The sequence below is a fragment of the Podarcis tiliguerta genome (assembly GCF_965153285.1).
Source record: "Podarcis tiliguerta genome assembly, chromosome: 10".
Classification (NCBI taxonomy): domain Eukaryota; kingdom Metazoa; phylum Chordata; class Lepidosauria; order Squamata; family Lacertidae; genus Podarcis; species Podarcis tiliguerta.
The window spans coordinates 42,626,199-42,653,381 of NC_139543.1; the positions used below are offsets into that span (position 1 = coordinate 42,626,199).

Here is a 27,183-nt window from a genome sequence, read left to right on the forward strand (position 1 = left end):
CAGGAAACACCATCAGAGCACTCCTGACATATGGTTGTCAAGCCTCTGCTTAAAGACCTCCAAAGAAGGAGACTCCACCACACTCCTTGGCAGCAAATTCCACTGTCGAACAGCTCTTACTGTCAGGAAGTTCTTCCTAATGTTTAGGTGGAATCTTCTTTCTTGTAGTTTGGATCCATTGCTCCGTGTCCGCTTCTCTGGAGCAGCAGAAAACAACCTTTTTCCCTCCTCTATGTGACATCCTTTTACATATTTGAACATGGCTATCATATCACCCCTTAACCTCCTCTTCTCCAGGCTAAACATGCCCAGCTCCCTTAGCCGTTCCTCATAAGGCATCGTTTCTAGGCCTTTGACCATTTTGGTTGCCCTCCTCTGGACACGTTCCAGTTTGTCAGTGTCCTTCTTGAACTGTGGTGCCCAGAACTGGACACAGTACTCCAGGTGAGGTCTGACCAGAGCAGAATACAGTGGCACTATTACTTCCCTTGATCTAGATGCTATACTCCTATTGATGCAGCTCTTCAGCTCTTCTCCAGTGCTAATAACCTGGGTAGTAATCCCAGCTGATTGGCACTGGGAATTGCTGAAGGGGTCACTGAGCCCTTCACAGTGCTAGTAATCTGAGCAGGAAGGGAGGACAGGAATGGGCAGATAACAAGTTGTCCTGTTCCCCCCTGCCGTTACTGTATTCACCACACCACCCTTGTCCCACCAGACAGCTGTTGGGCTGACTGAGGGAAGCAGGATTGTGATGCGCAATCCCCATGCGCCTTCCTCCCCCACCTAGGTAAAGGGACCCTTGACCATTAGGTCCAGTTGTGGCCGACTCTGGGGTTGCGGCGCTCATCTCGCTTTATTAGCTGAGGGGGCCGGCATACAGCTTCCGGGTCATGTGGCCAGCATGACTAAGGCACTTCTGGCAAACCAGAGCAGCACATGGAAATGCCGTTTACCTTCCCGCCAGGTCGGTAAGCCCTAGGCTGTGTGGTTTAACCCACAGTGCCACCCGCATCCCTCCCCCGCCTACAGCCTCCCAAACAGCTGATAGATGGAATGAAGATATCATGGTGATGAATTAATGGTGGCAGGAGGGCTGTTGCCACTGTGGTATACATTTATGCGCAGATGAATAAATTGTAACAAAAAAAGCCACTGATTTTGCCAGGAATATTTCAGCCTACAGTGGTACCTCGGGTTACAGATGCTTCAGGTTACAGACGCTTCAGGTTACAGACTCTGCTAACTCAGAAATAGTACCTCGGGTTAAGAACTTTGCTTCAGGATGAGAACAGAAATCACACAGTAGCAGCGCGGCAGGCCCCATTAGCTAAAGTGGTACCTCAGGTTAAGAACAGTTTCAGGTTAAGAACGGACCTCCAGAATGAATTAAGTTCTTAACCCGAGGTACCACTGTACTTCAATGCCTCCTCAATCTGCAATTCTGCCCTGAAGCAAATTAGAGTTAAAAGTGAAAAAAACGATTGTATAAAATGTAGAGAGTCATGACACACCTTAAAGACCAGCACTTTTATTGTGGCAGGAGTTTTTGTGGACTGCAGCCCACTTCATCTGATACATGATTGTATGAATTAGTCTTCACAGCCAGCTTCCCATAATAGCTAAGGGCTGGGCTGCCACACCCCCACCCTGTGGCTCCAGCCTGTCTGGCTCCATCTCCCCCATGATCCTAGCCAGCCCTGTAGCATGTCTATTGGGACACTCCTATGACAGTGCTATATAAGGAGCAGTTTGTAGATAGCTTTCAGTATAAAGCACAGGACTGCACAGGCATAGGGGAAATCAGCTTCCTCTGAATGCCTGGCTTCTTCCTTTCCCCCTAGACCAGGCTTCCTGAACCTCTGCCCTCCAGATGTTTTGAGACTACAATTCCCATCATCCCTGACCACTGGTCCTGCTAGCTAGGGATCATGGGAGTTGTATGCCAAAAAACATCTGGAGGGCCGAGGTTGAGGAAGCCTGCCCTAGACCCTTTGGGCATAGGAGGGTGAGCCATGCCTGCAAGGAGTGAAAAGTAGTGGGAGCATTAAGGTGCAGGCCAATAAGAACAGCAACCCTCAAATAAAGAATGGGTGGGAGCTGTTCAATTCTCTCAAATCCCAACCTCTGAACTGAGGAACAGCAGCAACCCTTCAGAATAAGAAGGGGGTGGAGGGAGAATTAGCATGCAATGAACTACCCACAAAGAACATTCTCCATTCACAATGCGAGTCTTCCTTTGAATTGCACACAACTGCAAACAAATAAGACTGCATGTTCTGCATTGTCAAGCAAAAGAATTCAAATTTCATTACAAAGGACCCACAAAAGCATGAACATTGTTCAGAGCCATTGACTCTGTACATTTTCTGGTTTCTTTTGTCAGACTGTCTGTGCTTCACTCCAGGAAAGGCATAGAAAAAGTAATTGTAACTTGCCTTGGTACAACCAACAGTTCTTAATAAAAACACTTCCCTTTCCTTCTTCCTCTTATCTATCCCATGTCTTTCCTGCTACTCCTTATTTATGTATGTCAGAATGTTGCAACTACCTTTTTGGTACATAGGGCAAGTAGATGACACACATGGAAAGCATATATGAACTCATGCCCCATGCGGAACACAAGCTGGGAGTCTTTGGAGACTGGAACCTCAATGCCTCCCTCCAACTGTGCCTTCAATCATGGGCGTGCCCAGGATTTATGGGGGGGGGGCAGGATACCCACCTGTCCTGCTCCAGAACTGAGCCTGCAATGTGATGGGTCAGTTTGTGGAAGCCATGCCTATCATTTAGTTGGGTTTCCAGTTGCCTCGCTAGAATGCACCACAACATCATCCCATGTGACCTCAGGAAGCATTTCAATTTCAAATATTCTGATTATTTCTACTTTTAGTTAAGTATTTTTAATTATTAACTTGATTGGGTGGGCAGGCCCCCCCCCCCCCCCGGCAATGCCCATGGCTTCAGTAGGGAAAGAAACTGACTCCCATTCTGAGCTATTCTGTAGTAGGATAATTTGTTCAGTATTGGTATTGTAGTAATGTTTTTCTTAAAAGTACATTGCTATTAACTCCATCCCAAAATAGCATATTTAAACTGTTTCTTTGTCTATCATTTGAAGCATTTTAGCCCAGAGCATCTTAGAAAAAACAACCCTTTTGCAGTAGCAGTAACAGATTGGTGGTCAGCATTATTGAAGTTTCTGTTAACATCTTTATTGGGACAGGGAACCATTCACAAGAAACACAGATATATCTGTACAATTTGAGGGTATTTAACACACATTTAAGTTCTAATCTTCACTGGCTGTAATTGTTGCATCTCATTGCCATTCAACTCCCACCTTACAATTTTCCCTTTAATATAATTTCCACCTAAGATTTCACTTCATGCATCTGACAAAAGTGGACTTTAAATCAACAAAAGCTAATCTTTTAAGTTGCCGTAAGACTGTTGCTTTTGCTGCAATTTACCAACATGGTTACTTCTCGAGATATTTTTTTTAGACAAAAAATCAGTTTTAATATATTGTCACCGCTGAGAACTTAAATGACATACGAGGGGAAAGGGTGGTAGAGGAGAGGGAAATTAATTAAAGTTTTAGTTCTTGTAACACACTTGAAAACCAAAGCTTCCATGGGTGTAGCCAGGGTGGCAACTGCCCCTCCCAATCAAATAAATAAATAAAAATAGTTAACTGACCAATTGCTTCACAGATAACTCAGTTCTGCCCCCCCCAAATAAATCCTGGCTACGCCCATGAACCCTTCCCTACAAAAACCACTCCTGTCCCATCAGAGTTGAAGCAAAGCAGGTGAACATGTTCAGGGGAGGGCTGCTCCTGCCTGTCATCCAGTTGTCTCAGACAGCTGAAATGTTTCTATCAACAGCTATTTGCAGAAAATAAAATAAAATAATTAAGACATAAGCAAATGGTTAAACGGTCACCAAGTCGAGCTTTTTCTTCCTCTAGCTCCCTTATTTCCTTTGTGCATAGTAACTAGCTCATATTTCTCATTCAATATAAAAGTGTCAGAATTTTTGAGCAGCTATCTATCTATCCTCCTAATGGCCATGAGGATTTTACACCACCTGGAGATGGGGCTTTGTTCTCTTAGGAAACATTCCCTCCTGCTGCGGAATAAAGATAACCAATTTGACTTCTGTTGACTTTTTACCTAGCACACAACCTAAATTAATTTCCCCCCTCTTGCCAACATAAAGCCTGGCTCATTTCTCTTGATCTTTTGTTTTCCACTTGTGAAGAAACCTGTGTTTTGCATAAGGATGGAGTAACTGCCTGTTTTTGTAGCTCCTGAGGTGGGAGACAGACCACTGTTATGCTTCTTGTTCCCAGCCGGCCTTGATGCAACCTGATACCTGCACTGCACCTAAACAATCTCATTTAAATGTCTGTTAGCAACTCCCTCATTCCATCTGAAGACTGTGAGGGCATGGATGCAGACTCCATGGCTTCAGTATCAGCAAACTCTCTCTCCCCCCCCCCCCCAATTGTTCTATTTACTTGAGTAAGCATTTGGGGGAACTCAAAGCTCAGAGACTATTTTGTGATATTTTGGTTGGTCAAAAAGTTATTGCCGTAATAAAGACTTTGGAATTTATCTCTTAGCCAGCATGGCTATCATTATTTTGTGTGTGGCTTGTTGTAGCTTTCCATGAATGAGCATCTCTGCTGCTTCACTCATCACCTATTGTGATTTGTTGTTTCCTAATCCATAAGGCAATACCAAATGATAACTTCAGGATGGCTAGTGATCATATCTTGTTAAGGAGAAACAAACCAAGATTCCTTGTTTGGACATAATGGGAAGCCAAGGCTTCCTGGATTGCTTTTGTTGCCTTACACCATAGAAGTGAAGCAGGAGCAATTGGGCACTATGCACCAGCACACTCCTTGCTTGTAGTAAACTATAATCCAGTAACCCTGGTTTTTACATGTGAAAATCCTCAAAGTCTTGCAGGGTCTCTGCTAAGATGCAAATAAGATCGCCCCAGTGACCTATCACAGAAGAAGGTGGCTGGCATGTGATCCCCAAATCCTCATGCAACTGTGGCACCTGTATCCAGTTACTGTTTCAAAATATTTTTCATTGTTTCATTTTAGTATGGAATGCTTTGAAATGTTTTTGGTTTTTTTTAAATGATCGCTGTGGGCTATATCTTTACCTGAAACCTGATAAGTACAGGGTGTTCATTGTTTCCTACATTTGCCCTCTGTGAGTTGGGGAACAACTAGAACTGCAAAGGAGTGGGGGTGAAGGTAGCACACTCACCCCATGCCCCTCCTGTGCATATGTACTTAAAACTCATAAGAATGCCCAAAGATGGCTATACAGAGTCTATTTTCTTCTATTCCAAGCTTTGCAACAAGATTCCCAGCTGCCTGTAAGCACCGCCTCCTCTACCTCCCAACTGCAAACATAATAAACACATCTCAGGAGAGGGATGAGAGAAAACAGACCCACTGAAAGCAGACTCATTGAAGCTGACTTCCTGGGAGGGGCTTTTTGCTTGGCTGAAACTCCAAGCAGTATTCAGCAGATGGTTCATTCACACTTTCCTCCTTTCTGCCAGGAATTCAATATTACACCTTGCCTCAGCCTGGAAGAATTACTGAACTCTGCCGCACTCTCACCTTTTTTGAGAGATATGTAGGAGATTCATCTGAACCTCGCATATACATTCAAAATGTGGGAGGGGGAAAACAGATCCTCACTCTGCAGCACCTGGTGGCCACACATCCCTACCCCCCACATCCTTTGTGCATATGTGATGGTGTTCTAGATGCGTATCAATGGACAGACATAGTTTTGCCCCAGGTTCTAACCTTGAATGGAGCTGATGCTCATAATTTTGCATGTGCACAAAACCCATTCTCAGGGGGCAAGGACCATGCATACTATTGGAGGATGTGACCTCCAAGTGTGATTTAATCCTCAGCTCCTGAAACACCTTAATGGTTTGTTTGGACACAGCTAAGGAGATAATCTTCCTATTGCAAGTAGTCTTTCATTTCAGTTCATTGGTTATCTTATAGGAGGATGCTACCTTGCATGGGTAGCAGCTGCCCCCCCCAAGCCTTTCCCCCCAACCAAAGCTTTCCCCCCCCATAATGTCCTGTCTTGGGGATATTTTTACCTGTGATTTTTACCTGCTATCTTACACTATCTAATGGTTGGAGGAGGACTGAGAGTAGTGGGTTGCCAAATTACATTCTTTAGAAAAATAGCATGAGACTAAGCATTAAGTACAGGATGGTACAACTGTTCTCTCTCATCAACCCTTATAAGCAACAAGCAGAGTTGTTGTGGTTCCTCAGTAATTCAATCCAAAACTTTAACCTTGCAGTTGGTTTGCTTAGTTTTCTTGTGGGTTTGATCAGTGAATTTCAAAAATGAAATGTCTCACACATGTGGATGTCACACTGACATCCTGCGCCCCTAGCTCAAAGGTCAAATATGTTCTCCTTAATCTCAAACAATGCAGAAGAGTTGCAATTATTCAGCTGTCCCTGTGAGGGATCCCCTGTGCATGGCCAGAGGTGATTGTTTTACATTTTCATGTCTGAACCATGCCACTGAAAATGTACTCATACTAATATTATTTTTCTTAACACAAGCATACAGTCACCAGTTGTCACTATGAATACACCTTTAGAAACAAAGGATGCACAGGAATTTCAATCACTCACCTTTTGGCACCATTTCCCATAATGAAAGCTGTATGCCATAAATGTTAGTCTTGAAGGTGCCCCTTGGTCGTTCTTTTTGCTGCAACAAACTACTGTGGCTATCTCTCTAGAAGTTGTTTCTAAAACCACATCAAGACCAAGCAACTCTTTGGGTTAATTGTACAGTTGGGCTGGTCCAGGGACTTGTAGAGGTATTGATACAACACAATTTGGCGCATTTATATTGATTAAATGAAAAGGCTCTAAGAAACAGTTTATGAAGAATCCAGATGTGTCTCCATGTTGTCTGTGATGTTGTACTATCCCTTTCCTGTTGGTGATTCCTCTGGGAAGAAAAGAATGTTGGCAAATGTATGGCACAGCAGAATTTCTGAAGCATACCAACTTTTAGCATCTTACATCAAAGTTTCATTGTAAAGTCAGACTACTCTCGCTTTCACTTCTGCTAGTGGTACTAGTTTTCCCCTAGGTACCTACTTTTCCTCCCTCAGGATTGTTTCCATTTTTCATTCCCCCCCCCCCTGCCAAAGACTGTTTCAGTGCCCTTCAACTCAATTTTCTCCCCTCCCCCAATCATTCCAGTTGTTGCTTTCCTAGCTCTCTGTGGAATGCTCATGCCTTGAAGCCCTCACAGTTGCTAAGCAACATCCCTCACTTCTCCATGTGGCTAGCTTCCATGGCAACATCTCTCTATTTCCTTTCTTTCAGCTGTTTGCTACCATAGTACCCCTGCCAAAGCAACCATCTGTGGCAGGGAGCAGCCAAAAAATACCATGAATTAATTCCATTTTCACCTTGCTCTAAAGTTTTACAACAAAATGTCTCAAAGGTGTTGCTTTGACCACTATCACAGAGACATACATTTTTCATTTCTAGTGCAGCTGTTCTCTAATCCTAGTTTATTGCTCTAATTTTCCTCAGTCATTACATTAAGTATGCAAAGTTTGTTGGTTTTTTAACCCAGTCTCATTCATCATCAGAAAAACTCTGGGGAGGTAGGTAATTTTTATTCCCATTTCACAGACTGGAGAACTGTGACTGATCCAAGACCATTCACAGTTAATATAAAATCTAATCCAGGATCAATACTTGCCCCAGGGACTCCAAGGAACTGGTACTCTGTAAATGACTTAAACAAATGTTCACTAATGAAGTAGGTTGATTGCCACCCCTGCAACCATCTAGCAAAAAAATGGGAGTCAAAGGTTTAAACACCGAGTTATGTAACTATTCACTTTTTTTTTCATAATCTACATGCACGAAAACTAATTTTGCAGACGTGAACTCTTCAACTATTATATCAGAATCCAAACTTTAACTCCTGAAATGTATTTCTTCTCAATTTACAATACTACTGTTTAAATATATTTAACTATGGGGCAAGGTGTAAATTCTGCCATAAATTAAGAGAATTTTTCCTACCTGTGTGGCTGGGGAGAAAAGAAGGATGTGACTTTAGTAAGGTTACCAGACGTCCCCGTTTCCTGGGGACAGTCCCCGGATTTACAAATCAGTCCCCATACAAAAGCCATTGAAGTTGAAAAGTGTCCCTGGATTCATGGAAAAAAATCTGGTAACCTTACTAGAGGTACCCAGGTAAGAGCACCTTATCAAAATAAACACCTTCAGAAATCCTCCTGATGTGCTTGCATCTGAGAAAGTGGTTCTCAAAGGGTGTGGCAGGAAGATTCAAGGACCATCAAAGGAACATTTAAATATTTCAGTGTAGTTACACGCACGCACGCGCGCACACACAAAATATGGATAGCTATCTTTTCTTAATCAAGCACTGCTGGTTGTTTCATTTTTGTTTTCCAATGTATTTCTTATCAATAAAAAATGGTGTGACACGAGCAAATTTTTATTCTTAAAGTATGGCCCAAAGAAAAAGTTTGAGAACCACAGCTTTAAGATCAAGTAGGCTGGCAAGCCTCCACGGCTTCCCTGCATACGGCAGGCCACCCCCAGGAGAGGGGTGGCAACACTACTGCTGCTTCTCTGCCACTTCTGCCCCACCCCCACCCCCTTGTCAGGCCTGACCCAGGAGTGGAGCAGCGGCCAGCTGGTGGTGTTGGGCCATTGTGCGAGAAAGCTGCCTCTGCAGCTCCCTCGATGCTGGAGCCAAGCCCTGAACGTCTGTCCCAGGTGTGGTTTCCCTCCCCACGGCTCTGGTCTTAATGAGGGAACCTGTCGTTGGGGCACCTCACTGCACTTCTTTATCTTGAGATCAAAATTAGCCTGCACAAAACCACCTGTTCACGTATCCTTTAGACTGAAAAACCCATGATGCAGTGTGCCTGTACTATGCATGACAAAAAACATCCAGCATCTTCCATGTAAGTAAGAAATCAATCATTTTGTAGAAAAGGGAGCACACATCAGAACCTGCCATAATTCAAAAGAGCAGATGGTGTTTCTGTGATAATTATCTGAAGACATAATTGAACCCAAATTTCTTTTTGGATTTTCACATCCCTCGTGCAGCTGAAAGTAGTTTCAATCTTTTACTTTGTAATCTTGAAATACATAATTGTTAAGACACCCCTGTACCCCTTCATCTTCCACAAAGCTTTTAAGGAAATGCTTGTAAGCTGCATTGTTATTCATGAGTGGGGTGGCGAAGAGTAACTCAGTTCTGAAAGTGTTGATGAACAGTAGCAGCATGATTGACCAGAGAGACCTATGGTCATCTTATGACAGCTGGGAACCCTGGGAGCATGACAAAATCAGTGCTGATGGAGCTTGAAAACGCTCAGGTATATCAGAACTCCCCCAGTGGGGGGGAGACCCCAAAATCAGGCAGCATTGGAGAATGTCAGGGAAGGAGCAGAACTAAGAATCCTAAATTTCCACAAAACTTTGTCAAGACCCCAACAATGTCATAATGTTGTGCTGGCAAAAGAGGTGGTGTGTTTACACTCCCACTGAAGTAACTTGAAACACCATAAAACACTGCCTCCACCAATTCCTATACAGCCATGACAGCACAGCATTGTAAGGATACAATAGGTGGAGGGAGAACCACCTTGAGCTCCTTTGAGATAAGGCAGGATATACTAGTTCTACAGCCAATCATAGTACACCAACAGTAGCGTATTAAACCGTTCCAGGAAAACTAACCCAAATGATAAATTTGAGTTACATGGGGTTCTGCCTCTAATACAGATGGCAACCATTTTAGGTGCGTCCAATTGATGCGTGATTGCCAATGCACAGTACAAATCCTTTAAATGTCACTCAGTTCTCACACTCTGTCCCTTCAATGTTGAAAACTTTGTGTAGGCTAAACAAATATCTCCCCAACAGATAGTAATGGAAGATCCTACACAGGAGATACATGGTACATTTGATACTAAGAGGAAGGTCACAACAGCACTCAGGAACCTCAGCGCTGCCAGTTAATGAATGTCTGTCTTGATTGCACTGAGGCAGCACCCAAAAGGTAGATATGTTCAGGTGGAAGTTAATATCCAAGGGAATAAAACTTTGGGTGTAGGCCCAAAATGAAGACAAAGTATTTTATAAAGGACTTAAGAGACGGGTTGATGGATTTTTCATATGAAAATTGTTGCCTTATGAGAGACTACAATGGGGAACTGAATTGGGGACTGGAATGTCCCCAATACAGGACAGAACTTCAGAGAAAAATATTAAAATTTCCCAGGGTAAACTACCTAAAATTTTCTTTGAAATGATGGATAATTTGGAACTTGCTGACATCTGGAGAATTAAAAATGGTGGTGTAAATGAATTTACATACTTCTCTGAGAGACACAAATCTTTCTCAAGAATAAATATTACATTGTTGTCTAAGATGCTGACTACTGTTGACATATTACCAAAGGCTTTTTCAGATCATAACCCAGTTATCATGACTTCCAAAAGGAAAAATGGTTTCTTTAGATTGAGGATTAATGGAACCCTTTTACAACAACAACCAAGATTAAATGATTATTTGAGAATAATTTAGTTAAAGACATAGGGATACAAATGGTTTGGGATGAGACTAAATCTTTCATAAGAGACTATTTCATATAACATAATTCTTTACTCAAAAGAAAGACAGGAGAAACTACAATTCTTTTGTCTGAAATTAGAAAACAGAAAAAGAACTGATCTCCAACTAAGATAAATATTATACTTCGCAAATTAAAATGTTGTAGAGACAGTTTTCTATGTTAACAATGCTGGAGATAGAAACAAAACTGAATTTTGCTAAACATTTTTTAAAATTTGCTAACAACAAACGGGAAATGGTTGGCACATAAATTGCGGAAGGCGAAAGTGAGGAAAGTGATATTGAAGTTACAATATGGAAATGCTATAACAGATAAGACAAATATGAAAAAGTATTTCATCAATATTATTCTAAGTTGTATAAAGGTCAAGTAACAACAACAAAGGGCAGCACCTGTGCTGTACTTTGGAAGTCCCTGCTCAGTAATACTAGACCGGCATCCTCACTAGATGCCTGTTCAAAGCTTTATTTCAACAGATCTTCCGCAAGACATAATTTTGTTACGTATAATGGTTTTTAGTATTTGCCACTGCCACTTGTGTTTTGTCGTTAATTGTCTTCCTTCTGGCAAAGGTGCAGCGGTAAATGGTAAATAAAACAATACTGTGAACACAAAAGTTGTTCCTGGAACTACAAGTAACCAACAAATGATTCCAGTCCTTATAAAATACATAATTAAAGTTTCTCATTTGATTCCATTGTGATGGTTCCATTCTATGGGTATGGTGGTGTTACAGCCAGCAGTGCTTCCAGTGAGACTTATTTCAAGGACTTGAAATGTACAGAAATCAAACTTATAACTCTATCCATGCACCTGGATGACTTCTTTTTAGGCATATTCAGTCATGGAAGGGCACCAGGAGGCTTGATGCTGTATCTCAAACTACATCTGTGATCAATGAGGATAGAAAATAAAAGGTTCAAGAAAATTTGACTATTCGGTATACTAACTGAGCCAAGTGAGCTAGTGGAGGATTTCTGCAGATTCCCAGAATCACGTTTAACTCAAAACAATGCTGAAGAGAAAAGCAAATTCAGTAGCAATACCGAGGAAAGGAATGCAGATAATGTACTAAGTCTAATTTATGAGAATTATTAAAAAGAGGTGATCCGTGGATGGCAGAGAATCATCATTGTGCAAGAAGTGATAAAGTCAAGACGGTTTGTGCACAACCAAAGACATGCAAGGAACCATCCCAGTCGAATATGCTTTGTAGGCACCACAAACATGAAAAGCTGATCGATCTCAACTGATTGCTGGCACGTTGGAAGCACTGTACACAGGGCATTGCAAATACTGAAAAGTACCCTAGTCTCAGACTACCAGCTGATCATAGGCATTTTGCAAGTTGTTTTGCTTGCACATGTTGATTCTGAATAACACAGGCAGAAACAGGTTACCTGATTTTTAAAAAATATATTTTTATTAAAGATTTTCTTGATTTACAAATGTATGTGCAATGTCTCTCTCTTGTATTTTTTCCCATGTAACACTTAAAAAACCCCCAAACAAATCAGTTTCATTTGTTGAGACATTAGGAAGAATAGGGGGAAAGAGGTGGAGGGGGTAAAGATGAGTGGGGGTGGGGTCTGGTAGTGATGTTTCTATTTTACTTAATATATGTGGGGTTTTGTGTCAGTGTTGCTTGTGCGGGTTCTCTGCTGTTCACTTGTGTTCCTTTGGTGGTGAGAGAGGTTGGGGTTGGCCTAGAGTGTGGCTGTTCATTTGTGGTTGGATGCGGTGTCTGTTCCATACAGGCGTCCTATTGGGAAGACCCAGTTTTCCGAGTGCATGTTCTGGAAGTTGGGCAATAGGGGCAGTGCAGGATTCCTTTTGGTGTACCGACCTCCCCGCTGCACCAAGGATTTCCTGCCCGAGCTGCTTCAGGTCGTGGTGGATGTTCTCCTGGAGACACCTAGTTTGGTCATCCTAGGGGATTTTAACATCCATGCCGACACGACCTTACAAGGGGCCGCTCGGGACTTTGTGGATAAAAGCTAGCCGGGAAGGACTGGGTGATGGGCTTCGTGGGGTGGTGAATGCTTCCCTCCGTGAGGGAGCCTTCCCAGAACCGCTGAAAGAGACGGTTATTAAACCGCTTCTTAAAAAAACCATCTTTAGCTGCGGCCACGATGGACAACTATCGCCCAGTCTCAAATCTTCTATTCTTGGGCAAGGTGATTGAGCGAGTGGTTGCTGAACAACTCCAGGCACGCCTGGAAGAAGCAGACCATTTGGATCCCTTCCAGTCGGGATTCAGGCCTCATCATGGGACTGAAACTGCCTTGGTCGCACTGGTTGATGAACTCCGGCGGGCTAGGGACAAAGGTGAGAGCTGTTTCCTAGTTCTGCTGGATCTCTCAGCGGCGTTTGATACCATCGACCATAACATCCTTCTGGACCGTCTTGAGGGGCTGGGAGCTGGGGGCACTGTCATACAGTGGTTCCGCTCCTTCTTCCTGGGCCGTGTTCAGAAAGTGGTGGTGGGGGATGAGTGTTCAGACCCCTGCGCTCTCACTTGTGGGGTGCCTCAGGGTTCTGTTCTCTCCCCCATGCTTTTCAACATTTACATGCAGCCGCTGGGAGAGATCATCAGGAGGTTTGGGCTGGGTGTTCATCAGTATGCGGATGATACCCAGCTCTACCTCTCTTTTAAATCAGAACCAGTGAAGGCGGTGAAGGTCCTGTGTGAGTGTCTGGAGGCGGTTGGAGGATGGATGGCGGCTAACAGATTGAGGTCGAATCCTGACCATACAGAAGTACTGTTTTGGGGGGACAGGAGGCAGGCAGGTGTGGAGGATTTCCTGGTCCTGAATGGGGTAACTCTGCCCCTGAAGGACCAGGTGCGCAGCCTGTGAGTCATTTTGGACTCACAGCTGTCCATGGAGGCACAGGTCAAATCTGTGTCCAGGGCAGCTGTTTACCAGCTCCATCTGGTACGTAGGCTGAGACCCTATCTGCCTGCGGACTGTCTTGCCGAGGGCCTTCTGGCGGTTCCCTCATTGTGAGAAGCCAAGCTACAGGGAACCAGGCAGAGGGCCTTCTCGGTAGTGGCGCCCGCCCTGTGGAATGCCCTTTCAGCAGATGTCAAAGCGATAAACAACTACCTGACATTCAGAAGAAAACTTCAGGGAAGTTTTTAACGTGATATTTTAGTGTCTTTTTGGTTTCTATGGAAGCCACCCAGAGTGGCTGGGGAGGCCCAGCCAGATGGGCGGGGTATAAATAATAAATTACTATTATTATTATTCCATACGCTGTTCTACATCTATTTCAGTGTGGTCTCGAGCTGTTTTAGCACCAAAAGAGTGGTGGTTACCCTGTGTGATGACGTTTATTGGGAGAGAATCAGGAGAGCACAATCCAGTAATTGGATTTCTCAGCCTTTTCTGGGAGGGGATGCTCTCCTTAAAAAGGTTCATATTCTAGAAGTACTATTGGGTTCCAATCTGTCACCAAATCCCAAGTGTTTTCTGTGGAGGAGTACTTATGCCCAGCTTGGGCTGGTTCATCAGCTTTGGCAACTCTTACCCGAGGAAGACTGGCCTCAGTAGTCCATTCACTAGTGACTTGCCTTGACTACTACAATGCACATTCTATGGTTGAAGATAGTTCCAAAGCTGCAGCTAGTGCAGAATGCAGCCGCTAGGTTGGTGGCAGGAACAACCTAATGGAATCATATGTCATCAGTTTAAGAAGTGCTGCACTGCCTACCAGGTCCAATTCAAGTTGTCAACACTAGTGCAAAAAGCCCCAAATGGCTTGTGACCCAAGTAACTAAATGAATGCCTTCCCCACTATCAACCATCTTGGGTCCTATGGTCAGCAAAGGAGGCCATTGGTGGTAGTGGTGTTGCTATGTGCCACCTGTTTGTGCTAACCTAGGTAAGGAATTCTTGGTGCCAGTCCTCAATTTGTGGAATGCTCACCCTGGTGAAGTATGTCTGCCTCTTTTATTATTAATATTGAGAAGGAACCTTGATATTACTAGCTTAGGGTATGAAATGTTTAATGCCTTAAATTTAATTTTAATGAATTGTATTGTTTTGCTAATCTTTTATTTGCCACCATGGGCTCATTGGGAAGCATAAATTTCAGTGTCAGAGGCAGTATATCTCTGAATACCAGTTGCTGTGAATCACAAGATGGGGGGGGGGCTTTTGTGTTTAGCTCTTGGACGTGGGCATTTTTATAAGCACCTTACTGGCTTTTGTGAGAACAGGACACTGAACTCTATGGACCTTTCTTCTGATCCAGCAGAATTCTTCTTTTGTTCTTATACATATTGCTCATGGTACACTCTGGGAGATGAGTTACATTGCATCCTATTCTTCAGGATGCAGATGGAAATAAGATGGTTGCTGACATGGAGGCAGTTACATTTTGTTTCCTTCCTTCCCATTCAAGGGAAAACGTTGCCATACATTGAAGCAATATAAGTGTCTTCCTTGTGCATCTACATTTTGCCCACAACTCTGCCAGCATACTATCACTGGCAGAACAGCTCTGCTGGTAGGGCGTACCACTGTTGTATCTTGTCATTTATTTATTTATTTAATTTCTCTATTGCCTCCTCTTGAGGATTACAGGGCAGTTTACAATGTAAAAGCACAACTATGCATAAAATAATAGCAAAGAAAAACAATATCCCCCACCACAGTTTAAAAGGCCATAGATGGTTTAATTAGCCAAAGGCCTGGAAGAACAGAAATGTTTTGTCTGGCATCTAAAGATATGCAATGACGGCACCAGGTGAGTCTTGCTGGGGAGAGCATTTCATAATCGGAGAGAGACTGCAGAAAATGCCCATTCTTGTGTTGCCATCCTCCTGATCTCTTGCAGCGGAGGCAGACAAAGAAGGACCTCATATGATGACTGCAGGATCCAGGTCAGTTCATATGGAGAGAGGCAGTTATTGAGGTATTGTGGTCCTGAGCTGCCAGGGGGTACTTAAGGGTATGCAGTACCGGCACCACTCTTTTTTTGTTGTTAAAAGTGTGGCACTTACGTAACAACTTCATGGTAAATACCGGCACCTATTTTTCTAGAAAAAAAGCACTGGGATACATTATTTAAAACATGCAACAAATTCAACAGCCACAACACAACCAATTATTACATATTTAAAACCAATCCAGAATTCATTCTGTCACATGGGCCAGGAAGGGAGTGCCTGACTGGAGCTTTAGTACTCTCTTCTCCTTTTTCCTACTGAATTTGAGAATTGACTTGAGACTTCTATTCTGAAATATGAAGTGCTTTGTAAAGACTGCAGAAGCAGAAGTAAGCAAACATTCTTTTGTTACGCCTGCAGTGTTCTAAATGGTGGCCATTTCTAATGCAGTATATACTCCAATCCCTGATAAAAGTCAACATGTAATGGCTTAGAAAAGAAATCATTGTTCTCAAGAGGCATTCATATGTTTGCACACAATAGGGCAGGCCAGCTGGGAGTGCTGATCCAATACTGAACCTGGCAGGAATTATGATTCTCAACTATTTCCCACATGATCAACCACTGTGCACCAAAAATGCTTTCCCCCCAGTATTGTGTACTCCCACAATTTCTTAACTGTGCTGAATTCACCCTGACATGATTTTCAGAGCAGTTTACAACAGCATTACTACATAGAATTGCCATATTTCAAACAGTGAAAAAAAGTTGTTGAGCTTTTTTATGGAAAAATAGCAAAAGGGGCTGCCATACACCCAGATTTTCCCTGACATTTCCCCAATTTCTGCCCAGACACTGCTGCCAACTTCAGTGTTATGGATATGTCCGGGAAAATCCAGACGTATGGCAACCCTAAGCACACAGGATTTGTAGAGGAATAATGGTTTTATTTAGTGCCCCCACCCCAAAGCAGGATTGAACAAAACTGAGCAGCTGTGAGTTGCATCAGCCCCCCCCCCCATATTGCCAGATTAGCACTCCTTTCCTGGCACTAAATAGAATGGGAGAGTTCATAAACTCAGGACAAATAAAAAATATTGACAAAATACCATAAGTCAGAAGTCATGACACAGTAACCATCCACAGAGTGCCCATGACATTCATGTAACCCTGACCCATAAAATTTGTGAGATATTGTGCTGTCTTCCTTCACGAAATACTGGACTTGTTAGCACTAAAAACTACTTCGTAGGCTGGGGAATGAGAGCTCCGCAACAGAGAAAAAAATAAAGAACTCCTGTAAATAAAGTCAGTGTACAAATCAAAACAATAAACTTTACACAGGCAGTTAAAACTCATGTCCTATTATACCTTCTTCTTCTTTTTTTTGCAACTCTAGGTAATTATGGATAAACAATTTAAAAGTTACACTTAATAAATAAAATAAAACACATGGATGTAGTCTTAGTAAATAAATGGATACATCACCTAGCTGCAGTATCAGTATTTATAGCCAATTTAGTGTCAAGGGCACCAACTACTGTGATAAAAGGAAAAGGAAAAAGCGGTTGCTAGAAACACAACACTGGTGGTGTTAGGACACCAGTACCTAACAACAAACATTTTTATGTTATGCTTGCACAGAACAGCAGTGCCCCTTGTTTTACTTTTAATTTTTTTGATCTAGCAGTTGCACTTGGGAAGAGGCGCTGAGGACTAGTGACTCATCTCCGACTAAAAGGTGGAGCTTCCCTCCAGGAACACCATTATTCTCACACATATAGTGTTACAAGCGAACAGCGCTTTATAACCCCAGAAACACCACCCCCGTCCTCCCTAGTTAACTGGGAGCAAGCGAGCACTGCCGTTCCACCTTAAATCCCTTATCAGACTCTCGTCGCGCTGACCAATAATATCCTTAATCCTAGGGGGGGAGGAGCAACGAGCAAAATATGCTAAATAATTGTGATTCATTTGCATAACTGTTGAAACGGCCAATATGCGGATTGGCCGGCGGAAAAAAAAAGCAGCTCGGAGCATCCGGCCCCCCGCTTCCCGGTAGGAGGTGTGGCCAAAAGGGAGTGGGAGGAGAGATCGGTGCTCATTTGCATAACGGCCAAACGTATGCTGTAGGTTGTGTTTTTTTGAATCGGCGGCGGCAGCGGAGGCAGACGGCAGCGACCGTGGGCAGAGCTCTAAAGCGCGGGCGGCGGCGGCGGAGGACGCGCGCGCAGGTACCACTCGGACTCTGAAGGGCAGGGAGGGAGCGGGGCTGCTGGGTACGAGTCAGGGCTTGCGTCGGAAACGGCGGCAACCCTTGGCAGTTTTACCAGAAAGCAACTGGACTAGTCACCTCAGGCTGCGTTTTGTTGCGAGGGGAAGGCTTCTTCTTTTCTCCCGGATTCCTCCAAGCTGCTTCTCACGGATCTCGGCTGCTCTGGAGGCTCCCTGCGGCGCTCTGCTGCCCCCAGCGGCAGCTCCTGGTTGCTTCTTTCCCCACCCCCACCCACGCGCTGCCTGTCTGGCCGGGAGGAGGAGGAGCCCTCCCTGCTGGCAGGAAGTGCTTGCTCCCGGACATGCGCAGTGCGTAAGCGCGCGCGAAGCCCTCGCCTGTAAATCTCGTGAGGTGGAGGCGCCACGAGGAGCTGAGGCTTCCGAGCGAGCTGCCGTTCGCTTTGCTTCTAAGCACACGAGGACGAATAAGCTGGAATTCGGAGCAATCGGTTAGTGTTTTAACTTACAGTATTCTGTGCATGTTGGTTGTTTGAATGCAAGTAGTCTTCTTTATTTAAAGGTTTGTTCCGTTGCAGCAGCTTCAGTATGATTAATCAGACAGCTGTCATAGGACCTTTTTTATTTCTGTTAGCTTACTAAAATGTTTATTTCAAGTGGGTGAAGGAAGTAAAATTGGGTTGGGCAACTTTTCTTGGTTACTTTCATGTCCCCATTTAGAAAGTTCTAGAATACTTTTAGTGCTAGAGGAAAATGTGATCTAAATCCAATACATAAAGTAAAAACAAGCACTGCTCTAAAAATGTCAATGTCCCATAAAAATGTGATTGTCTCTCACTCGCTTCTCCTTTCCGCCAGCACCATTTGTGTAGTATTAAATAATGATAGCACAATACTCTGGCCTTCTGCCTTTCTGGTTTCATGGACTGCAAGCTGCCAAGTTTAATTTTGGAACAGGCTTGCTGCTGGGACTGGCTATATAATAAGCAAGTCATGGCCCAATAGGAGGGTAGTTCTTTGAGGATCTCTATTGTCTCAGGATAGGCTACAGAATAAAATCTGAATGTATTTGTTGCCCCCATTTATGCATGTGTATCCAGGAGATCAGTTGTAAACAGCAACAGTGAGATACTGTTTGTTGGTTCAACATAGCAGTAGGCTGTTGTGTGCACGTTCGTTAGGGAGTGTGCCTTTAGTCTGCTCTTGTAAAAGTAAAAATATCTTATTGATGATGTTGACAGAAGTATTGTGCCAGAGTTTGAACGAGGGAGAAGATAATGGTTGGTACCTGAAGAACGGAAGGAAAAGCCTTGTTATTACATAACAGCAACACCTATTTGTATTAACTTTCATATTAAATAGATCTGCATAAATAAGCATACTTTTATTACATGATGGCAGAATGTCTGGCCTAGTTATATCACAGATTAATTTTGAGTTTGTTGAACACTCAAAGCACAATATAAATGCTTATTATGTCAGAATGGCCCAATTAGAAGTTTTCTAATAAGACCCTCATACAGTCATTGCAAGATTGAGGGTGCAGGAAACTGAAAATAAAAGTCTGTATTTCATGGAGTCATAGAATTGTAGAGTTGGAAAGGGACCCCAAGGGTCATCTAGTCCAACCCCTTGCAACTCAGGAATCTCAGCTAAAGCATACATAACAGATTGACATCCAGTCTCTGCTTAAAAATCTCTAAGGAAGCAGAGTCCACAACCTCCCGGGGGAGACCATTCCACTTCTTTGAATAAGTGTATGGAGTTTTTATTTATTAGTTTATTGCTAAAATGGTAAATTATCAAATCTAAGTTGTCCCACCACACTCCAGTTCTCATCTTCTGATACTTTTCATAGTCTTGAGTGGCTTTTCTATACCTATACATAAAAAACTAGCTTGTATTCTGGACACAGTTTTTGTAGTGCAAAATGCACTGCTGTTAAACTCAAAATGGCTGTCTTTTATGAAGCTTCAGGGTGTAAGCATAATCCTCACATGCGCAAGTGCAGTTTCCCCACATGTGAAGGGATCCCCATGGGGCACAAAAGAATACTCTTCTGTTACTGTCCCTCCTTGGGAACATGGGCAAGCGCACCAAGTTATTATGGGGAAATAGGAAGTGTGCGCACCTTCCATACCTCTATCAAGCCATCTTTGATTCTTGGAGGGGGGTTGGAATGAAAGGGGGAAGTGCACACATACCTCTGACTTCCGTATAAGAGCCTGGGGCCTTTGTGCTTCCAAGTGGGGAGGTGGAATAGAGGGAAATACCGTGCCTCAAGTTTCTGTCTATATGCTTTATTTAAGGAAGTCTGTTCATCACCCAACTGTTTAAAGTTTATTTTTCACTAAATATACCAATTCAGTTTTTAGTTAAATCAACTCAGTAGGTTATGTGATGTGCAATGTGAATCCTTCACACTAAACAAGACTTATACTTGGTAGTTTGTGTTATGTTTTACTTACCCTTCAAGAACAGTGCATATATGCTTTATATATCTGGATTGGACTACATAATATAAAGTGCAGAAATAATAGAAATTAAAGGGAAAATATCAGTTGCAAAACTGCTAGCCTATCCCACAGAGAATTATTTCATCCCTTTTCTATTCTTCCCTTCCTCCAAGGGATTTAGAGCAACATACATAAGATGTTTCCCACTTAATCCTCACAACAATCCTGTAAGGTAGGTTACACTTTGTGATGAGAGTAGACAAACTTGCTAAACTTCATGACTGAACAGAGATGGCTTTGTGTTCTGATTTATCCACTATATTGTATTTTGATTCTAGATTCAGGTAGGTAGCCGTGTTGGTCTGACACAGTCTGTCTTATTACAAAGGAATTTCAGAAATAGACTTGAAAGAGAAGTTGCTGAATTACGACTTATTACGAAAATGAAAACTATGGAGAGACCTGGTCTGAATAGAGATATTGGATTCTTGTCTCATTACACATGCTAAAGCTATTTTTGGTCATCTGCATACTATCCCTTGCTTTTTCCTGCAAGACTAATTGCAGTAATTAACAGTCGTCAACAGGTTTACCATACCCATTGAGCCAATCACCCATCTCCTACTACCCTTCTGAGAAATACCCCACCCCACCCTCCCACAGTATATAAGGGTCTGGTGACTTCCGCTTCAGTGTATCAGAAGTGTACATGCACACATGCACATCTTTCATTTATCGAACAATGGTTACAGGGTCAGTATCAGTTTAGACTTGTGGACCTGAAGCTGAAACAAAACACTGAGTAGCATGCATGCAAGTTTCCTCTTCCCAATTTGCCAAACTTTGACGAAAAACCCCACCTTTAACACTGGGTGTTTCCTTCCTATTGTATCCAAAGCTAATAAATGTTTTGTATTTCAGAGTGAAGTTAGAATGGGTGTTTCCTTCTTGACACTAGCACAGTCCATTTAAGGTGGCTATTCAGCTGAATCACTCCTAATGTCTCTCTTTATCTAGATATTCCAGAGTACTGATGGGATTTGAACTTTTTTCTTTTTAGAACACACACACACAAACAAAACACATACTGTTACTTTAATAGTAAATAGTACTGTTACTTTAATAGTCTATACTTCTGACTCCTAAATTTTATAAAGGAAAAAGAGTAGATACTACTGTCTTAATAATGTGTGGTTCATTAAATGGCAAATTCTTACACATTTTCTTCAGAAGCCTACAAATTTTGGTTTACGTCCACCATTATTTTGTTTGCACCAACCCTATTCCCTTTCTGAAATTGTCATGGCTTATAAAATGGGAACTTGGGGTGGTCTGAAGTAGGTAGGGAAAATATGGGGTCTCTCCTGAGCAGTGCAAGATATTCCTGCTGTTCCTTGCCCCCTTCACAATCTGCAGCATAAAATGAGAGGTGGTTGCTTCCCTTCCACAAAGTGCTCTTCAGTTCACTGAGAACTAGGAAGCAAAGGAGAGTAGTTGTCATGGCTGGACATGTTTGTGAACCCCTGCTAGTCTATCCTTAAATGGTAATTTGCATTGAGCTGTGGTATTTATAATAATAATTTATTAAACTGCAGTGATTAAGCAACTATATGTCGTTAAAAGTGAAAACTTCTACAGCTTTAAAGAGAGGAGAGTGGGTCACTAATAAAGCTATATCACCATAAAGCCATGTATTGTATAATAAAGAAAAATTCTGGACTGAATCAAAATATGCAGTGTACTGAAGACTGCATATGTAGTGCTCATCATACCTAAATATTTGCAAATCACCTTTCATTTGATTATCTCATACAAGATGCAGCTTCATTATTATGACTTCATAGTAGAAAATACACCATTGATTTATGATGAATGGATGGGTAGTCATCTAGTTATTTATATACTAATGATGATTCAAGTGTCCCTATTCTTGTGCTTTTTGTCACCAAAATTGTACTACTGAAACACAAGACAGCTGTACTTCCAGACTTGAGGTAATGCTGAGGTATGTACAAGCTCAGGAACAAATCTAATGAACAAATCTAAAGGGGGGATGGGACCTTGCCCCAGCATTTAATGAATCAATAGGATGCATTGTGGAGACTGAGACACTGTGGGGGGTGGGCAGTGGAGAAGAATTGTGTGGCTGGAACCGGAAGACAAAAACATATAAAGAGTAGAAAAGACCAGTTCATTGTTTGGATAGAAGCCATTTCTATCCAAAGTCATTTAGTTTTAAATTACTCTGGGAGCAGAAGATAGAGCTGCTCATAGACATCAGTGAAGAGATTATATAATTTAATGTACAGGCAATCCTTGTTTTGTGCAGGGGTTATGTTCCCCCATGGGTGTTAGCAGAAGACACCCCCCCCCCCCCACACACACAGCCTAGGCTTGTGCCCTGGGAGTAAGGTCACTTTGGTTCTGCTAACACAGCAGTTTGACTTTACCCCTCAGAGGCACACCCTCTTGAGACAGAAGGATGCCAACAAAAACATGCCTGTCATTTGCCTGTCCTAAACTCCTTTGTGAGTCTTTCCTTCTTTGTGAGAAGATCATGAATATAATGCAGAATCTTTTTTGCACTCTAGATTATCGTCATTTTGGTGTTTATATTCAGGTTTTTTTCTTTTTATATATATTTTTTATTAGTTTTACATATAATCACGTTGCGTAACATCACATCCTCTTATTAAATCTCTTTGGCCCAACTGCGCCTAACGACTTCCCCTCGCTCCCACGTAATGGTTTACAAACTTAAATTGTGTATCTTTGCATTTCACTTCCTTTCCTACTGTTGTATCATTACCTAAGTTATTACATTACGTATCCTGAATAGGTAGTAATTTCATCTTACAAATTTTCAGGTAACACTGCTAGTGATGTTATATTCAGGTTCCTTCTATTTGGACTCTTTGGTTAGTGTTGTGTATTGCAGTCTAGTAACTGCTTAGGACCGCAATACCTCAAGGACCTCCTCTTCTCATATAAACCAACCCAGGCTTTTGTGTTCATTATCTGAGGCCCTTCTTCATGTTCCTCCATGAGAAGTCTGGAGGGTGGCAACATGAAAACAGGCCTTTTCTGCAGCGGCTCCTGTGACGGAAAAGTTTGTTTTTGTTGGGCAGGTTGGGTCAACAAGTGTTTTCTCCCCCCCCCCTTCCTGTCAGTAAATTGTTAAATGAATGGCAGCTTATGATTGGCTGGGGTTCCAGGAGAGGGAGTTGAAAAGGGGAGGTTTTGGAGAGACAGTTGGTAGATAGGGAGTGAGAGGAGAGAGAGTTGGGTCTGGGTAGAAACATCCACTCTCAGGAATATATCAAAAGCTAGAGAAAGAAGTCTCTGAGTTTAGTGTGAAGGACAGTGTGTGGCATCCTGTAGGAGTAATTAGACCAGGAATTAACTGGGATGCTGAGCCTGAGCCAGGAGAAGCTGTGAGAATACAGTCTATTTAGGACTCATTCCAGTCAGGAAGGGAGAGATTCTTCTAGAAAGAGAAGACTCAAACCAGTTAAGAGGGGTGTGGTGATCCCTTGAGTCTGTTTCTTGGAGTACCTCAGGAGTAGGGGTGTGTAACTGACAGGAAGTACCCCCTTGTTTAAGAACCAAAGAATTAAGCGGCAACAGCTGTGCAACAACAGAAAGAACTGAAATAACATTATCTGAGGTATCCTATGTTTGACCCACTTGTGTCATAAACTTCCTTTGTTTAATGACATATTTATTGTTTATTTGATCAAATCCTGCCTGAGACTCCAGATTATTAAGTTTTCTCTCACACAAGTCCCCCACAAGATAATCTGGGGTAGTTTGTAAGAATTCATGAAATTGGTGTTCTATGAGGTGGGCACGCTACATTTCAATGAGGGTGGGCCCAACAGTGCCAGGGGATAAAGTGCTGTCGCAGTTCCCCATTGGTGAAATGCTCTCCCCAGGGAGGTTCTTCTGGTGCCTTCATTATATATCTTTAGGTGCCAGGCAAAAACTTTTAATGTATTTGTGGGAGAGGGTGCTATTGTTTTGTTGTTTCAACTTCTTGTGTTTTTATGTTGTAGTTTTATCTTGTGAACTGCCCTGAGATCTTTTGATGAAGGCTGGTATATAAATCTTAACAAATTAATAATAATGACAACAACTGATCAAGGAGGCCTTCACGTTTCTCTGATCAGGGTTTTACTTTGATCCTGTTAGTCAGAAGACATAGTACCTCCGCTATCATTGATTGCATTGGTGGGGAAAGATGATCAATTTGTTTTATCCTTTTAAAGGTCTAAGCAGTTCCATCAGGTAATGTACCCAGTTTTAGTTAGGTGGTTGTATGGACTTTTCTTTAAAGTTTCCTTTTCCAGCAGGTCTTCAGTTGAGGATCTCTGAGTAACTTTGGACCAGTACCTGTGTCTTGGCCTAACCTACCTCACATACTTGTTAGGATAAAATAGGGAGATGAAGTACCATGTATGGTACCTTGAGCTCCTTGGGAAAAAACAGGGTATAAATGTAATAACTAAATTAGTAAGTTTGCGTAGTAAGCAAAGGTATTAATAGTAAGAATTTTTCAAAAATGTTATTTCAGTAGTGAATATTAAATAGGAGAATGCTAGAAAAAGAAATTTTTTTTTAGTATGAAGGTTTTTTGTTTGTTTGTTTGTTTTTAAGGATCTCAAAGGCATTTTTCAGGAAACTGCTTCATGTGTCAATTGTTTAATATCTTAAGCACTAGTATCATAACACATAGCCTGGACAACCAGGCACCTGGGATTTGTTTAGCCAGGACGATGAAGTAACATTTATCTCTATGACAAATCCAGTTTCCAGTTCTTTTATGACAAATCAGCTGCAATTTGAAATTGAGAGGTAGGATACAAATATTCCAAGAAAATTCTGTAATCAACAACAAGTGTATCTATATTGGCTTTAGCTGTCAGGAACATCCTGGATGCAACTGGATATAACCTTGGCCTTGAAACATGCGTCCTGTATACCTTTCCTCAACAAAGTTTTGAGAGAACCATTTATGACTGTTCTTGTTTTTTATTGGGCTCATAAGAGAAGAGCCACAGATCAGCCATAGTGCCACATGCAGAAGACCCCAGAGCAGGCATATAAAATGCTCCATCCCTGGAGGATGGGTAGTCAGTCTATATAATACTGAGATGGATGGACCAGTGGTATAAGGCAATTTCCTATGATCTTAATTTGTGGGAATTGGAAAAGAGGTGGCCTGTGTTATTTTGGTGAGTTGGATTTTCTTGCTCCCTTGATTATAGTGGAACCTCAGGTTTTTTAGCGTCTCGGAAGCTAAATGCCGAAAACCCAGAAGTAATTGCTTCTGTTTTTGGATGTGCCTTGGAAGTCAAATGTCTTTCAATTTTCTCAATGGGAATTGCTGACAGTCCTTTGTGCCTTGGTTGTCAAACGTTTCGGAAGTCAAACAGTGTTCTGGCACAGATTACTTTTGACCCCTGAGGTACCACTGTATATTATTTATTTGGGACCTCTTACTATAATCTAAGATCAGCAGGCTCTGATAGTCAGTGATGTGTGATAGCTCCCCTCCCCCCCACATTCTGGGCAATTTTCCTCTATTGTAGTTTTTCATGTAAAATTTGCTATTTCAGAAAACTCATTGCTTCATAAAGTAACCTCATAAATTGATCCAATACTAGTCAAACTTAGTAGTTTCAAATATATTATCTTTTTCTACATTACTATACTACTGAAAGAATATACACTGTGCTTTGGATGTGCTAAAATTAGTGTGAATAAGCACCACCATTTGCTCTCCCAATGTAAACAAGGGAAATGTATGCATGTCAAGTGTTCAAACAAAAATAATTTTGAATTAAACTTTGATTTTTAAAAAACAATATAGAAGCCAAGCTAATGTGCTCTGTTTCCAGCCCCTCCCCATCAAATATTTTTGTTTAACTATTTTCAGCTATTGTTATTAGCATGGTGTGTATTATTTGGTTTGGGCCACAATGTAAAGACACTGGGAAATTTTCCTGGGGGGAAAGTGGCATTGTGCATGTTTCATTAGGGTTTTCAATGAATCTGACAATGTGCCACTGCACTTTGCTCTGTGCAAGACCAGGATTCCAAGCTTGAAATGCTGGGCCTGATTATAATAATTTTATTGAGTTAATTAGTATTTGTTTGACCCATTTTCCTTTTAATGATTTTCCTGCAATGTGCCCTGAAGGGATATTTCTCAGAACTTACCATGCACATTGCATTGTTAATGTATCATATGTATCTGTGGATGTCCTACGAAAACTAATACAGTGGTACCTCAGGTTAAGTACTTAATTCGTTCCGGAGGTCCGTACTTAACCTGAAACTGTTCTTAACCTGAAGCACCACTTTAGCTAATGGGGCCGCCAGAGCACGATTTCTGTTCTCATCCTGAAGCAAAGTTCTTAACCTGAAGCACTATTTCTGAGTTAGCGGAGTCTGTAACCTGAAGGGTATGTAACCTGAGGTACCACTGTACAAACTTGAGAATTTGTGAAGTGGTTCTTCCTTTGTTTTTCTCTGAGAAAAAAGAAATACTTAAAAATAAAAAAATAGAACTGACTTATACAATTTAATGCCACAGTCTCCAAAAAACTATGGAAGACAAATGCAAGATTTTAAGTTGCCTAAAAAGAACTATAAAAAGATTCAAATTGTGTTTATTGTATTCTGTTTTGTTTCACATATTCACAAATTATTAGTTTACAACTGAGACTCATTAAAGACTTGTAATTCATTGTTATTTAATGTAAAACCCATTCACATTAAATGAAATTAGACATGTTCATAAACTCTGATAAACAGAGTTGAATCCAGGTATAGTCATGCATTACTAAGTCTAGATCCAAACCAGTT

At 42.0% G+C, this 27,183-nt stretch overlaps 1 protein-coding gene across 12 annotated transcripts in view; it reads left to right on the plus strand.

The window, feature by feature from the left end:
- Positions 1–14,032: 14,032 nt before the first annotated feature.
- The window catches only part of ATF7IP (activating transcription factor 7 interacting protein), a 69,044-nt gene continuing 55,893 nt past the window's right edge, over positions 14,033–27,183 (plus strand). For 3 of the 12 annotated variants that reach the window (XR_014502306.1, XM_083400289.1, XM_083400284.1), the window contains exon 1: positions 14,033–18,348. Coding sequence is in view for 1 of the 12 variants with exons in the window: in XM_083400288.1 (XP_083256414.1) it covers positions 22,311–22,318 (8 nt within the window). In the remaining 11 variants the exon portion in view is untranslated. Of the gene's footprint in view, positions 18,349–22,208; positions 22,319–23,556; positions 24,601–27,183 lie in introns of those variants that run through there. The other 9 variants (XR_014502307.1, XM_083400290.1, XM_083400283.1 and 6 more) reach the window with 5 other exon arrangements.